The sequence below is a fragment of the Syzygium oleosum genome, unplaced genomic scaffold (assembly GCF_021117445.2).
Source record: "Syzygium oleosum isolate NSW1041296 unplaced genomic scaffold, Sole_v2.1 Sole_v2.02, whole genome shotgun sequence".
Taxonomy (NCBI): Eukaryota; Viridiplantae; Streptophyta; class Magnoliopsida; order Myrtales; family Myrtaceae; genus Syzygium; species Syzygium oleosum.
Genome location: NW_026607486.1, coordinates 6,727,630 through 6,744,514, shown reverse-complemented (window position 1 = coordinate 6,744,514; position 16,885 = coordinate 6,727,630). Strand labels below are relative to the sequence as shown.

Below are 16,885 nucleotides of genomic sequence, written 5' to 3'. Positions count from 1 at the left end.
CTAACACAAAATCCATAGAGATATCAACCCAAGGATGCGTCGGGATAGGCAAAGGTGTATACAAACCATGTGGTTTAATCGTAGACTTAGCCTGCTTACATTCGATACATCTCTCACAAACTCGTGTGACATCTCGTTTCATGTGTGGACAAAAAAAATGTTCATGCAGCACTTCATAAGTCTTATTGATTCCAAAATGCCCCATTAAACCACCACTATGTGCCTCTCGCACTAATAACTCGCGCAAAGAGCATCTAGGCAAACACAACTTATTTTCACGAAAGAGATATCCATCATGCCTATAAAACTTATCAAACGCAGCATGCTCACAAGCGTCAAATACTCTTCCAAAATCATCATCGTCAGCATATAAACCTTTGATATGCTCGAAACCTAGACACTTTGCTCCTAGAGTAGTTAGAATTGCGTACCTTCGAGAAAGTGCATCGGCTACCACATTTTCCTTACCTTTTTTGTACTTGATTACATATGGAAAAGTCTCAATGAACTCCATCCATTTGGCATGTCTTTTGTTCAACTTTTGCTGTCCCCTCAAGTACTTTAAGGTCTCGTGGTCGGTGTAGATCACAAACTCCTTTGGCCACAAGTAATGTTGCCAAGTCTCCAAAGCTCGCACCAAAGCATACATCTCCTTATCGTAAGTCGGATAATTCAATGTCGCTCCGCTTAACTTCTTGCTGAAATACGCTATAGGACGTCCTCCTTGCATCAATACAGCTCCAATTCCTGTACCAGAAGCATCGCATTCTATCTCAAAAGTAGTACTGAAATTCGGTAAAGATAACAAAGGAGCATTAGTCAACTTATCCTTTAACATATTGAATGCTCTCTCTTGCTCTTCTCCCCATGTGAAACCCACGTGCTTCTTGATAACCTCGGTTAAAGGTGCGGCGATGGTGCTGAAATCTTTTACAAATCTACGATAGAAACTGGCTAAACCATGAAAGCTGCGCACCTCTCCTACTGTCTTAGGTGTCGGCCATTCACGGATTGCTTTCAACTTTTCTTCATCAACATGTATTCCATCAGTACCAACAACAAAGCCTAGAAATATTAATTTGTCAGTTACAAAACAGCACTTCTTTAGGTTAGCATATAATTGCTCAGCCCTTAAAACCTGCAAAACAGCTCGCACATGCTCAATATGGTCATCAAGGCTTCGACTATATATCAAGATATCATCAAAATAGACAATTACAAATCGACCAATAAAAGCACGCAGAACATGATTCATAAGTCGCATGAAAGTACTAGGTGTATTAGTTAATCCGAATGGCATGACTAACCACTCATACAACCCGTACTTGGTCTTAAATGCAGTTTTCCATTCATCCCCCTCTTTCATCCTAATTTGATGATAACCACTTTTCAGATCAATTTTAGTAAATATGCAAGCTCCATGCAATTCATCCAACATGTCATCTAGCCTAGGAATAGGATGTCGATACTTTACCGTTGTGTTATTGATTGCTCGGCAATCAACACACATTCGCCAAGACCCATCCTTCTTTGGCACCAACAAAACAGGAACAGCACACGGGCTAAGAGACTCTCTCACATATCCTTGCTTTAGTAATTCGCTAACTTGCTGCTGAAGTTCCTTTGTCTCTTCAGGATTGCTTCGATATGCGGGTCGGTTAGGCAATGGTGCACCAGGAATCAAATCGATTTGATGCTCTATGCCTCGAATTGGTGGTAAACCTCCAGGAAGCTCATCAGGAAAGACATCTTCAAATTTCTGCAACAAAGACACGATAGAACTTGGCAAATTCGGGTCAAGTTCGTTAGTAGTAAACAGTGCCTCCTTGTACAAAAGTACAAGTATCGGTCGGTCCAGAATCAAAGCTCTCCTCACTTCACTCGATTTTGCATAGAAATTCTTTTCTCTCTTTTCTTTTCTCTCTTCTTTTCTCTCGGTTTTTACCACTCTACTCTTATCTTCCTCTCCTTTTACTTGCGTCTCAGAGTTTCCACGCAGGCCCTCAGTTTTATCACTTTTTCTCTCTCTCTCAGCCTCACGTTGTAGTTTCAATTGATCTTCATACACCTCAGTAGGTGTCATTGGCACCAATGTGTATATCTTCTGATTCATCACCAATGAATATCGATTAGTGTACCCGTCATGATGTACCTTTCGATCATACTGCCATGGCCTACCAAGTAAAAGATGCCCTGCTTGCATAGGTATAACATCACACATCACCTCATCCTTATATCGACCTATCTCAAATGGAACTCGGACTTGCTTCGATACTTTTACTTCACCACTATCATTCAACCACTGCAATCTATATGGTCTTGGATGCTTTGCAGTCTTCAATCCCAACTTCTCCACCATGGTACAACTTGCTACATTTGTACAACTACCTCCATCAACAATCAAGCTACAAATCTTACCATTCACCAAGCATCTTGTATGAAACAAGTTATCGCGTTGCTGGTGATGCTCCTCCTGTTTGACTTGAACACTAAGAGAACGCCTAACCACCATCAATTCACCCTTTGCTGGCATCTCAACATCACTACAATCCTCCAATGGTGGCATGTCATCATCCTCTTCCTCCCTCTCACTTTCTGATTCAACATCATTATGTCCAGTCATGATCATCACCCTCCTATTAGGGCACTGATTTGCCATATGATCCCTGCCCAAACACTTGAAACATTTAATATCACGAGTCTTAGTGTTAGGGTTTTCAGTTTTACCTGAAGCCGGATTCGAACCAACTTTGCCATCCTTCTCCTTCTCCTTCAAAGTTTCAATCTTGATATTATTTCCCTTCCAATTCGGCTTCTCGTCTCTCTTCCAATTAGACTTCCAATTCGAGCTTGAACCTCCACTACTCTTGTAATTTCAGTCCAGCTTCAATTGCCTCTCAACTTTGATGGCTTTGTCCACTAATTCCTCCAATTCAACGTAGTGTTGCAGCTCTACCACCCTTGCTATATCTCGGCTCAAACCACACAAAAATCGTGACATTGTGGCCTCACGGTCTTCCACCACATTAGCGCGGATCATAGCAAGCTCCATCTCTTTATGGTATTCTTCCACACTCCTATTGCCTTGTGTGAGATTTTGCAGCTTATGGAACAAGTCTCTGTGGTAATGACTAGGTATAAAGCGCCTCCTCATCACTGCTTTCATCTCATCCCACGTTTCTATTGGTCTTTCACCATTGCGTCTCCTGCTAGTCATAAGTTGATCCCACCAAATTATAGCATAATCAGTGAATTCAACAGCTGCAATTTTTACCTTTTTGAGTTCCGAATATCGCTGGCAATCAAATACCATCTCCATCCGTTTCTCCCATTCTAGATACGCATCAGGATCATTCTTTCCTTGAAAAGATGGAATCTTCATCTTAATGTTGCCAAGGTCATCATCTTCTCGACGTCTAAATCCTCGGCGTCCGTTTCTCCTCTCAAACCTACCATCTCGATCATCTTCTGTATCGGATACATATGCATCATCAAATTGCCGTTACCATCTAGGCTGTGCCCTAGGCTCCTCTCGCTGATTTTGTGGCCTCCCTCGTGGTGGCTCTTGGTCATCTTCAAGTCTTGTCTCACATCTTGCAACTCGGTTGCTAAGTGCTTCAATTTGTAAACTCAATTGCTGGATGCCTGCTAAAATCGCATCATCCCTTGGATGAGTGCGATCCTCCCTTTGATTCACACTTCCCTGGCCTGAGCCTGACATTTTTTTTTTTTAACCTGCAAGAAAATGTTAGAGATAAAAGAAATCTCACTAGTCACTCCCTCACGTTTTCCGCTCAAAGTGTTTGTCACTCCTCTCGTGTTTAACTCAATTTCGGCTTTTTCTTCCCTCAATTAGACTCACACACTTTTGCCTTTTACCTCTCGTTTCCTTCTAGCAAGCTCTTTTTTTCAGACTTGAATCCAGTCTCACAAGCTCCTCACAACAATCGATAAACCACCAAGCAAGATCAAATTCAGCAATATACCGCTCAACTCAGCAATTCAACAAATTTTCGCTAAATTCGGATTCAGATTCAATTTCTGCTACTGAAATTTTTTTTTTCTATTCGGTCCAACTATCAATGATAAAAACAAACGAGTCGTCCTCTTGAATTTTTTTTTTGCCGAAATTTTTTTTTTTTGGCTTTTTTCTTGCCGATTTTTTTTTTGGCTTTTTTTTTTGCCGAATTCTTTTTTTTTTGCCGATTTTTTTTTGGTTTTTTTTTTTGACGAACTCAAGTACAATATAAAAAAAAAACAACTAGGATCGAAATCCCTAAATCAAAATTGAAATCACAACAAGAACAAATTTAGAACCCTAATTCGATTAATAACGAAACCCAAAGTCTATAACCCTAGTTTCTATAAACCCTAGATTGATGAATGAAAAGCAATAAAAGTAGGATAACTAGACCTTGTAGAACTAGCTCTGATACCAGATGATATGAATCTGTGCGGAAGATGATCGTTCTACGAAGATCTATGAGTTACGAATTGCTGACCTCAACCCCCAATCGAACCTGTGATTGGTAATATTGGTATGAACGCGACCTGTTGACGAACCCGTGTCAACCAATCCACGCTATAACGCCACGAACAAGAGAATTCGCGATCTTGCTCGATAAGTTTAATTCGATCGCCACAATGGAGCCTTGATAAGATCTAGTCCTCAAAAGAACTCAAGAAGAAAACTTCTCTATATATAAAATTATGTCTCTCCTCTTAGAAATCTATAAGCAACCTTATATAGGGTGCTAACCCTAATCTTAATCCTACTAGGATTAAAATTACAAAAATAACCTTAATTGCTAAAATTCGTCCAAAAATGGAAAAAGGCCTAAAAGTTCATTTAAACGACTCCAAATCGCTAAAAAACGTCATCAATCACTACAAAAGTAGTGAGTATTGATCAGCGGCTTGTTTCCAAGCGTCCATCCAAATTTGAGCCAATTCGGTGTTCGTCAATTCTAAGCTCCTTCGGAATTCGCTGGACCAAGAGTAATCATGTTGCGCCAAGGAGCTTCAGAATCTTCAAGTCTCGAATCCAGATTGTCTCCATTCCAAATATCTTGAACCATGATACCGACAGCTTGTTTGAATTCCTTCGCTCTCGCTCAAGTGATCGGGCCTAGCGGATAGAACAACGGGTCCCTAGCACCTCCTCCTCGATAGGGTTCGATGTCCACATCAGCAATAGACAGAGAAAGTGAAGATGGAGAGGAAAGTGGTGATGGGGTGGGTGTCAAATGGAGAATCGGGCTTCCCTTGGTACTTAACCGCAATGAAGTCGACCAGAACTGGAACGATGAAGGTGAAACTGGCGTGGATGTTCCTCCGTTGATCACACTCGATAACAGGCATTTTGGATTTGTATATACTTGGAGAAAGAGGAAGAGTAGAAGGAGCTGCAATAGCAGAGGGGATGTCGATGCAGAGGCAGCAAAGTTAATTTATAGCGACCGATTAGTTTTTGCATTACTGTTATGCTCTTTATACCTTTATGTTAAAGAATCTGCTCTTCAGAAGACCAGATTCTTCACAGACCTTGCATTACTGTTATGCTCTTTATACGTTTATGTTAAAGAACCTGCTCTTCAGAAGACCAGATTCTTCACAGACCTTGCATTACTATTATGCTCTTTATACCTGTCTGTGAAGAATCTGGTCTTCTGAAGAGCAGATTCTTTAACACCAGGAAGTGTCAAGAGCAGAACCAACATACTCTGCTCTTAAATGCAAACACTAATGGTTCATTCTCTCTCTCTCTCTCTCGCATGAAGAGCTAAACCATCCTTAAAAACCGCTTTCCTTCTCCACAATCTTTCTGCGAATCTGGTCCTTGTTCCATCTCCCGCACGATGCTTATCTACAATGAATCAACCGCTTTTCAACCCCCAAAAACACACTAACCCCCCAACAAAACCTAAATGCCACCCAGTTTGTTTAAATTTTTTAAAAAAAATTTTGTTGACCATGAATTACGTTCGATTTTTTTTCAGATTCTCTGTGCGCGCGTGCGCGCAAACTATCTTCTTCTTCAACTACGTTCTGCTTAAAACCGCACCATAAAACACCCACAAAATCCAAATGCAGAAACTCAGATTCGTAAATGCCCACTCATGACCACCGTTCGTGGCCATGGCTGCCGGCTGAAGATCTAGCAAGCTCCAAATCTTGAGGCCACGAGCTGTCGCTCGTCAGCTCATATGCTGGTCTCTCTACGTGAGTTCTGACCTTTTAAGCTTGATGTGGTGTTTCGACCCCAAAAAAAAACAAAGTTTGATGTGGTGCTTATTTTGGTGCCAAATTACAATTTTGAGTGAATCATAACACGCCAGTGTGCTCCAACATCCTACTCAACCATCCAACTATCTATGTAAGCAAAAATCGACCAATAAGAGAAGAATATAGCAAAAGGAGCAAGTATAATGTGTGGAAGGTGGATGGACACTTTTGAATAAAATAAAGTAGAGAGATAATTTTGATTTTCGGGCAAAAATATAGGGACCGTTGTGTCATTATCCCTTCCGCTAGACATCTTGCAAGGGTACAGGATGGGTAAGCCCCAAACCGATGAACTTAAATTCATCACTTCCTACCTTAGAGACATACAATATCCATTTTGGAACCTACTCAACCAGGCCGCTGATTCCAGTAGAGGTGTTAATAGGAGACTAAAAACGGCTAAACCGAGCCGAATCAAACCGAACAAGCCAATACGTTCGGTTTTATCGTTTATTGGTTTGATTTTGGTTTGCGTATTATTTGTTACTGGTTTATTGGCCTGGTTTTGGTTTACAACATTCATAACCGATAAAGCCGAATCAAATCGATAAAATTAATAATAAATTAATTTTCCTTTTGACGAATAAAATTTGTAGTTTAAAAGTTGTTCCTAACTAAGATTGCTCTATACTATTAAATGAAAGTTTTCTATTTCTCAAGTTGGCCGTTATTGATTGTTTTTCAATCTCAAATAATATATTTAAGAGAGTTTTCTTTGACCCTTGGTGCTATTACATTTAGTTAATTCATATATTTTTTTGTTAGCGATATTTAATTATGATTATATTCCTTTTTTTTTTTTCCAATAGGTTCGTAGAAATATGTGTTTTTTTTATGTTAATTTCCATTGCACTTAAAAATTAGATAGTCTAAATAAGTGTCAAACTTTTTACTCGTAAATCGGCTATATGGAATTGGTTTGAAATTGAACCAAACCGATAATAAACTGAAGTTTTTCAATTGGTTTCGGTTGTAGTTTTATTGATTTGATTCGAGTCTTAGGCTCCGTTTATTTCTTGAAAATTGAATGATTTGGAAAATATTTTCAAAAAAATCATCGCTTGTATCGCTCGAAATAATTAGTCGATGAAAAATATTTTCAGTATCGTTAACAATTTATGTCTAACTATTTTCGTAAACGATGAAAATTTGTTTCGTTTATTTATTTTTGTAAGCGATACAAGCGATCATATTTTTGGAAAATGTTCTCTAAATCATTTATTTTCATGAAACAAACGTGCCATTAGATTGAGATTTTTCGAACCGATAACTCTATAGGCTGAAAATTTTTCCAAATCCAACTAAGATCGCCTCTCGCAATGATAATCTTTGGAAAAATGATACAAATGATCCCTTAACTTTGGCCTAATGTGCAATATGGTCATTGAACTTTTAATTTGTTCAATCTGGTCCCTAAACTTTATTCCAATGTGCAATGCGGTACCTGAACTTTAAAAATGTTCAATGCGATTCTTGAACTTTACTCCAATGACAACGTTGAACATTTTCATATAATTCATTGACTAAATTGAACGTGTACCAAAATTTCAAGGATCACATTAAATATTTTAAAAGTTAAGGGATCACATTACACATTGGAATAAAGTTTAGGGATCGGATTGACCAAATTAAAAATTCATGGGCTATATTGCACATTGAAGTAAAGTTTAGGAATCATATGAATAAATTAAAAATTTAGGGATCATACTACGTATTGGACCAAAATTGATGGACCATTTGTGTCTTTTTATCCCATAATCTTTTTGCACACCTCGTCCGATTACAGCCACGACTAAACGCCGTCGCTTCGTGTCAAGAAGATCATTCTCGCCGAGCTCGGTCTCTCCCTCTCTCTCTCTCTCAGTGCTCGCAGTGTCCAAAGAACTATCCAAACCAGAGAGGAACCATGTCTGCCATGTACGGAGGATCAGCCCTCCTCTCCGCAGGCTCAACCTCTCTCCCTCCCAAGTCCCAAGCCCTTGCTCCGATACCCTTCTCCGCCTCGAGGCCCGCGCCGTCTCTTTCCTGCTCCGCCGCGAACGCCGCTCCTCGCGCTGCCTCGAGCTCGAGGTACGACGAACTGGCCAAATTTGAGCTCTCGATTCAGTCTCTTGGGTCCTCGGGAACGCAATTAGAAAAGGGCATTCGTGTTTGGCCAAAAGGGTTTTCGTCTGATTGCGTAGCTGGTGCTGTGCGCTCGTCGCTGAGGAGATGGAGATAGTTTGAGCTTCGGCTCCTTGTGCTTGTGGGTTGGGTTGAGTTACGACTGCTGCCTGTTTGGTTTTTTGTTTCCCAGGATCGTTTCGGTGTCGCGGAGCATGGAGATGGCGATGCCACCGCCGACGCCTTACGGTGCTGCGGCCTCAGGTTGGGTTCCATTCGCCATTTGTTTTTGTTTATTCACGGTTTGTCGAGTTTCGTTCGCTTTCGCGCGTTTATTGCAATTGTTCGTTGCCTCAACTTAACTTGGCTATCCTCTTTTCACTCGGTATTTTTTCGTGGGTGTATGGATGTTTGGCACGAATATTATCTAAATCTCCACACCAATGCTTTGTTCTCAATGTGCTAGTTCATGATAGGTGCATGCGCTGGATGAATTCCTATTCTTTCTGTGCTGACTTTAGGGCTGGTTCCATTCCTGTATTAATATTTTAAGTGGTTATTCTATTCTGGGCGAGGAAGAACGTGCTATTCTTTGTTTCAGGTTACGTTTTGACCTTAATGAATGATGCTACTGAATGTGCTTGTTCCAGGATTGTCCAGTAAAAGTTATGGAGTGCCTCACAAGTTGGACATGAATGATTTATATGATTCCAATTTGAGGTGAACTCCACTAACCTTTCTTTCTATGATATTGTTAGAGTTACTATTGATGCTACATTATGTTGTTGCCTCACTTGTCTTCTTAAAGATAAAAATATGCTGTACCGTGTTCTTCCGAGTCAAAAAGTTTTGCCTTTACTTGAATTAATGATAATATTTTGGGTGAATTCATTTGGAACCCTGCATATGTTTGCTCAATCTGTTGAAGGTGGATCTTTTTTCACAGTGAAAACCTATAGCTTGCCCAGACAGCATGAAACTCCTTACGGTGTCTGTTGTGGAAATGAGATTTTACGACTACCATGCTTATTTGATGCATGATGGAATTGAGAGATTAGGAATTTCGATTTCTAGGATTAAGTGTATAGTAAGGGATTTCTGCAAATGGTAGATGGAAGGGTTTTAAATGGGCGTGTATGAGCGGAAAATGAAGTTGGGAAAGATGAAGTTCACTACCATGGCTTAAAGGATCACACCTTGGCCGAGGAAAAAGAACCCAATTCACCACCTAGGTAGAAAGGAACACTCCACCGGCCAAGGATAAAAAAGTTCACCTCCTAGGTAGAAAGGAATACGCCACCAGTCAAGGATAAGGAATTCAAGGTTCACCACCAAAGAAATTGGATAAAGAGCTGCATATAGAAATTGACTCACTTGAGGAAAATCTCATGTATTCATCAAAATTCAAGTCTGCCCCGACATGTGAGATCACTCCACTATTTATAGAGACACTTTGCTTATTACTAAACAAACCTAAATGACACTTGGAATCTATGACTCTGAAATTTAGCAAACAATAATGACTCTGGAATTAGTTACACACTATTATGACGTATGGAAATTAACAGCACACTTAAGACTCATAAAACTAAGGCTTGAAACGGACAACACACTTAAGATGCATAATAACTAGGGCTAGATACATAGTAACTAAGACTTAATTCTCCTAATTCGTGCCCTAGTCTTGGTGGTCAAACAGCCATCTTGGAAGATCAATAGACGTCCATAGGAATTGACCAGCAGACACTTGGTAGTCGATCAGCGCACTCGGTAGTTGATCAACACACTTGAAATCGATAACTAATCTTGTGATTCAATAACTACCATTCAGAGTCGACACTTTCAACCTTGGATCCTTCTAATTAAGTTGTGGACGAAATTTGCCTTTGCTTGCATGAGCAATGATTGGGCTAGATCATTCGATGAAACCTGAGTTAGGCTCGAGAGTTGTTTCATAGAAACAGTTGCTCCCGCATCATGATTAAACACACGTCTTTTTCATCCATTTTGCTCATCAATTTTTGAATTTAGCTATTGGGTATAATATCAGATTCATCAGTCCACTAAATTTGCATTTCTTTGTACTAGAAGTATGAGTATGAGTTTATTGCATTTTGTCATGGACAGTCGTGGTGCAATAGAAGCCAAAAAGGGTAACCCTCCTGTAATGCCTGCAGTAATAACTCCTGGAGGGGCACTGGACCTCTCATCTGTGTTATTTAGAAACCGCATAATTTTCGTTGGGCAGCCAGTCAACTCACAGGTGGCTCAGCGGGTTATATCACAGCTTGTGACTCTTGCAACCATTGACGAGGATGCAGATATACTGGTGCTGTACATAATCTATTGCCTATCAATAATTGTAAAACTCCCCTTGCAAACTTTAATTGTTAACTAGTTTTTTGACGTGTCAATTTGCTTTTTCAGATGTATCTGAATTGCCCCGGTGGAAGCACATACTCAGTGTTGGCAATTTATGATTGCATGTCTTGGGTAAGAGTCTTCTGTGTATGGTTTTCCTTTGTGATAATATGTCCATGAGCCTTTTGCATAATGACACAATTCTCAGATGATATGACTTTCCAACATAGTTTGAAGACCTTCACAGTAATCTGTTTTTAAGTTTATAGGTCAAAACAATTGTCCATGCTGTGTGGCTTGATTCAGATAATTAAAGGGAGATGCTTCTAAGGATGGGGATGGATTATGTTAGTTAAGAAAGTCAAACTATGTTGCATGAGCGTTTCACTTTTTGATGGAAAGTCTTGATTGGAAGTTTAAGAGAGGATAGTTAAAGGGCATGTCTGAGAAATATGTTGGCTGTGCTAAGGAGGGAAACAGATCTCTGATAATCCCTTCTCCTTCCCACTCCCTTTTTTTTTCTTTTTTATGTTTTTTTTTTGTGGGAGTATATGGGTGGAGAAGGAGGTACACTTTTCTAGAATGATAATGTAACTTTTATGGGATATAAGGGTGGTCCATGTCTTCTTGGGACTTGGCTCCTAAAAATACATTTCTACTTTTGATGTGATCATAAGAACGGAAGTAAGTGGCACTAATACTGGCTTAATTACATTCATGCGGCCTATACAAAAAACTTGGGCAACCCTATTGGTCTTCTCTGCATTGACAAGTCTGTAGAGCTGTGAATCAACAGCCCCCTAACACCATTTATAGAAAGCACCGTTGAGATTTCTATGCCGAAAGCATTTATAGACGCTCTACATGTTACCAGATAAAGCCAAAGGTTGGTACAGTTTGTTTTGGAGTGGCAGCAAGCCAAGGGGCACTTCTTCTTGCTGGTGGAGAGAAGGGAATGCGTTATTCGATGCCAAATGCACGGATCATGATACATCAGCCTCAAAGTGGATGTGGGGTATGGTTTCAGTCAGTCCTTTTCTATTTTTGTTGGAGGAAGCATGTCTTTGTGATTATGAGATGATCAAACCTAAAGCATATGAACCTCTTCTTCACCACTCACCAAGCACAACAAACTTACTTAAAGAGGTAGTTGCTTACAAAGAGCAGAGCATGCACTAGAACCTCCAAAGTTTTGGAGCCTAAAATGTCTTTCTGTTTGAGCCAGCCTGCTTCTATTTGATCTGATATTCCTCTGACAAGTGCCCGCTGGTCTTGGAACCTACTTTTGGCATCAATCAACTTATTGAAGTTCCTTTGACAGCAAGCTGATCATACTAGCTTGGTTCTCATAATGAGTCCGAAAGATATGTTTTTCCAGTCTCAGCATTATAATCTCTTGCTTGTAGGCTATTTTAGCAATCTATAATGGGAAGTTCTCATCTATTACAGTCTTTTTTGCTTGGCTACTACTATTATTTGGAGTGCACTCTAATTGCCATTTGTGATCCTGACAAGATTATAGACATGAGTGAGAAACAAAGTTGGATCCTTTGAGACCAGAAGTTGGCATCTTAGGAGATCCTCTGTGTCCTTGTGAATAGGATTAAAGGTTACTTTGCAAATACTGTTCTCTGATGTGTATGCTTTAGCCCATGTAACTCTGTAAAGCATACTTGTCTTAATCTGATACGTGTTCAACATAAGATGCTTTGGGCTCTCAAAGTGTTGTCTGAGCCCACTGATAGGAAAAAAAAGTCTGAAAAAGAAATGAATGCATGGGGCCAACCTAAATTTTGTTGAGGCTAGAATTGCATGGGCAAGGATATATTGATGAGACACTATGTGCAAGCCTGTCCAACTGTTAGTTGGGCTTACTGGGGTCTGATGGGCCAAAAATTGTGCCCAAGCCTGCATGAATGATGGATGGGACCATAGAGTTGCTAACTCATGAACAGGTTTAATCCAAGGGAAGATCACTACCCTAATGAAGCAGTGGAAGCTAATTTAAGTTCATGGAGAACATTATTTATAGACTTAAATAATCAACGTATGTAGTTCATAAAGGATAATTTCCTTTCGATAATCTCTTTAATTGTTCCCAGTTCCCACATTTCGTTAAGTTAGCATGGCCAAAGTATGTCAAAAGTTCATGCTGTCAAGAATCGAGTCCAACATGTATGTATGCCACTTATGTTTCTCAATACTCCACTTGCATGTGAGTCGAACATTTTATACTTGAAATGTGAAATAGATTTTATCACATCAAATAGGTAAGACTAATTCTGAACTCATCTCCCCACTATGAATAGAGAATATTTCAATTTTTCTCCATTGACCAGTAAAAGTTGGTCCCGAACCTCTGGTTGCAATAGCACCAAAACTACCCTATTTTATATGACTACGCTTTACCTTATTTGCAATTAAAAATAGTCAATTCATTAAAAAGAACTCCACAGCTCTTCACAGAGTTGGGCTGTAAGCTCCGTGAAGCTCACAGTTTGAGCAACTCCTCACCCAGTGTCAACTGAGGCTATCTGATGATTTGTGACCTTCACCAAGACTCATCCAGGCTTCTGAAGCTCCGTGACACTTCATCCATGGAGTTGATCTTATCAACAATGGAACTCTCTTTCTTCAAAAAATGTGGAAAAAAACAAGAAAATAGATCAGGAGACATCGCTGAACTCGGTTGAATTTGAATAAGGAAGAAGCAGTGGAGAAGCTTGCTTTTGGGGACCACAAAATGATAACACAGGAATGGAAAGAAAGAAAAAACCAAAATTTGAAGGCTAGTCGCATACCAGTAGACAGTTAAGTATCATTAACTGTTCTTGTTTTCTATCAATGCATCTGTTTTATCCGAAAGTGTTTCCTTTCCATTTCTTTTCTTTTATAATGTATCAGATCGTCTTTTTCCTATTATCTAGTTCCCTTGAGGAAACTAGATTATCTTCAATTCATCTCACAACTTCCATTTTCCCTGGCTGAATCGAAAATGAAGTTTTCCACTCCTTGGCTCTCATGCTTATTTCCTACGTCAAGTTCCTATATTCTTTTTCACCCTTAAAAAGTAATGAGCCTTTTTTCTCTTCTCTAACATTCCCTGCGCCACTCCTCACCGGGGAGAAATGAAAAGGGAAAGCAAATTACTAATCAAAGATTAATTTGTTGATGCCTTGGAGGCAGGTTAGTTGCATACCAGCAGACAGACTTTCATTGCTTGACCTTTTCCGATGATATGTATCATGTATAGGAGGACATGAATTTGTTTCCCCTTTTCATGGCTGAATGTAAAGTGGCATCTGTTGGAGCCTTCACCATAACAGCCTCAGTCCCAATGAGATATTGGTTGCTCTTCTATTTCTGTAGCCTAATATTGCTTTGGATAGGACTACCTACGTTTTCCGTACACATCAAACGGTTTGGTTATAGGAATTTAAAGTTTGAGGATACCTAAGTTTTCTGCACACATCTTACAGTTGGGGAAGATCTACATTTTCTGCGCACATCTTACAGTTTGGTTGCTAGTTTAATTTCTGTTAGCCTTATATTGCTTTACATGGGATTACCTACTTGCTGTATACATCTTACAGTTTTGTGGTAGCGCTTTAATGTTGAGCTGATTGCATTATCCTTTAGCCACAATGATGAGGCTAAGTTATCTTGTTTTCGACGCTTCACTTGATCTCCAGTTTAATTTGTTTCAGATAGGCAGCTTATGTACATCAAGGAGGATAATTTTACTTGAGAAACTTTGATATAGCGGAGAAATGGTTGCATAGTTTTAGATGATGTACATATTGGTCATCACAGTTCTGATTCCGCATAATTCTTCTTGTAGGGCCATGTTGAGGATGTTAGGCGCCAAGTGAATGAAGCAGTTCAAGCCCGCCATGTTCGTATCTCTTTCTTAAATCTCTCAGTTCTTGTATTTTGCGGGTGGTTTACTGTTATCACTTGAGGTGAAATGCAACTTTTTTTTTTCTCCTCAGTGTGGTTGAGCGAAAGATTCAAACTTGGTTTGGTTAGCTCGTTAATTGTTGTCTAGCTTCTTGGAAAACATGACAGAAGATTAGCAGTTTCTGAGAAAGTTAAATTTATGTCATGCAATGCCATTAATGTCATTTTTACAAAAATCAAGTTGTCCTTTTTATGGTGTTTTTGTTGTGTCTTGGCTGAATATTGAGGTGGTTGTTGCAGTCTCAAGTACTTGATCTTTTGCGGATTATCTGTTGCAGAAAATTGACAAAATGTATGCTGCTTTTACTGGTCAACCCCTTGAGAAAGTGCAGCAGTACACAGAGAGGGATCGTTTCTTATCCGTTTCTGAGGTAATTTTGCTGATTCCTGTTACTTGATTATCAGTAGCACTTTGCACATTCTTTCAGGTGGCATGAGTAGTTGGTCTGAGGGAATTTTTCTGCGTTCTTTTCCTTTAAAAATCACTAGCACTTTGCACGTTTTTCAAGGTGGCATGATTAGTTGGTTTTGTGTATTTCTAAAGAATGGGAAACTTAAGTGCTCCACTTTATTAAAAGCAAGGACCACTGCGGGAGGTCAAATGAAGGACCTATCAAAGTCGGGGTCCTGGTCAATATTGGATCACACAAAAGGGGGCCGTTGCTCTGACCTCTTTTTTGTTGATTCAATACAATAGGGGAAAAGATCGGTCAATTCTTTCACTACAGATTTATTTAAATCACTGTTTATTAGGATAGTGTGGATAACGAAGTAGCAGGAGGCAGCGAGCAGCCAATCACTATTCATGCCAGATATATTTCCTAGGAGTCTTAAGTATGTATAGGATAAAGAGGAAATAGGTGAAATGTAGTGTTAAACCTATTAAACCAGCTAATATCCGCTGACTTTATCATGGTGGATTCTCAACCTGTGTTTGAGTTATTCAAATGTAATGCAGTAATGCCTTAGAGCGAATCTTGAAGCACTGTTGACATTATTTAATCTTCACATTATCGTCCTTTGTTCACACCATTTACATGTTTATGGGGTTTCAATGGGCTTTATATTCATGTAGTCTTGCTCCACCTCTCGGTTTAGATTTTTAGGTTAGACTTTATAATGTATCGGAGTTAGGTTTCACCCCAGTTAATTTCACGTGTGAGCTGCCTCCCCATTTGTAAAATTCATGTGGCATTCTTAGTCCAGTTTGCATGCAAGAAAGAGTGTTAAGGTATCCATATTACTTGTTTATGGGGTTTCAACGGACTTTATAATCACGCAGTCGCCCTCCACCTATCATTTAAGCTTTTAGATTAGATTTTCTAACACACATTACCTTGACTAGATCTTTATGGATTTCTCTGGTGATTTTCGAATCACCTTTCTTACAATTGATGATGTTAATAGTGTCATCATAAAATATTCATAGGTCTAGTTGTATAGACAGAAGTAGAATTAAACTCTCCTTTTCTGTTTTGTATTGCAGGCCATGGAATTTGGACTCATTGATGGAGTTCTGGAGACAGAATACTAGTCTCAAGAGTGAGGCCTGGCCATTCTTTTCGAATACAGAAGTTTCTCCAAGCATTTGTGGCGCAAATTGTAGGATAGAGGTAGTGAACGAGGAGGGATTGACTGCTGCCTGTAGAAGTGCATTGTAGATTATTTTTGGATGTTTTTGTTAGTCATACTGTCGTACATTTAATCCTACAAAGCATAAGAAGGCAGGCTCACCGGTTCTGTATCTTTTTGTGTTCTTTTCCTCCATCCACTATTCATTCCGCGATGGGGGATGATCCGTGATGGTTACGGTTATATGTCATTCAATGCAATAATTTTTCATGGAAGTTTTGTGAAACATAGAGGATCCTATTTGGAATGTCTTAGAGATATCTTGTAGAATGAGCACATATGAAAGTGCAAGATTTTCGTTTTTCATTGGCTATTAATGATAAACTACTTAGGAGAAAAAAATTTGTTTGACTCTAGTAGTTTATGGTCATTGAATAAGGGAGGTGTTCCAACAGTAATTTTGGAATCATCCCTATGATCTCAGTGCATGTCTCCATTGACGAGTAAAATCACGAAGCTTTGTGTCTTGCCTAAAATGTCGTTCTCCTTCCCAAATCCGACTACCGGTCTTTTGATTGCAATTATAACCATCACATTACAAGTA

The 16,885-nt window shown here is 39.4% G+C and overlaps 1 protein-coding gene across 1 annotated transcript; it reads left to right on the top strand.

Annotated features, from left to right (window-relative positions):
* The first annotated feature begins 8,116 nt into the window (after nt 1–8,116).
* LOC115689640 (ATP-dependent Clp protease proteolytic subunit 6, chloroplastic) lies at nt 8,117–16,453 on the top strand. Its single transcript, XM_030615764.2, has 9 exons — nt 8,117–8,355; nt 8,582–8,652; nt 9,039–9,108; nt 10,516–10,717; nt 10,816–10,881; nt 11,624–11,764; nt 14,591–14,644; nt 14,988–15,080; nt 16,196–16,453. Exons 1-9 carry the CDS (start codon nt 8,192–8,194, stop codon nt 16,241–16,243), a joined length of 909 nt encoding a protein of 302 aa, XP_030471624.1. The 5' UTR covers nt 8,117–8,191; the 3' UTR covers nt 16,244–16,453.
* The last annotated feature ends 432 nt before the right edge of the window (nt 16,454–16,885 follow it).

Bases quoted from the DNA above. Each gene is read 5' to 3' on its own strand.
- LOC115689640 (XM_030615764.2), top strand. From the start codon at position 8,192: ATGTCTGCCATGTACGGAGGATCAGCCCTCCTCTCCGCAGGCTCAACC. The intron at 8,653-9,038 runs GTTGGGTTCCAT...TGCTTGTTCCAG, and splicing joins TTACGGTGCTGCGGCCTCAG to GATTGTCCAGTAAAAGTTAT. The intron at 15,081-16,195 runs GTAATTTTGCTG...TTTGTATTGCAG, and splicing joins GTTTCTTATCCGTTTCTGAG to GCCATGGAATTTGGACTCAT.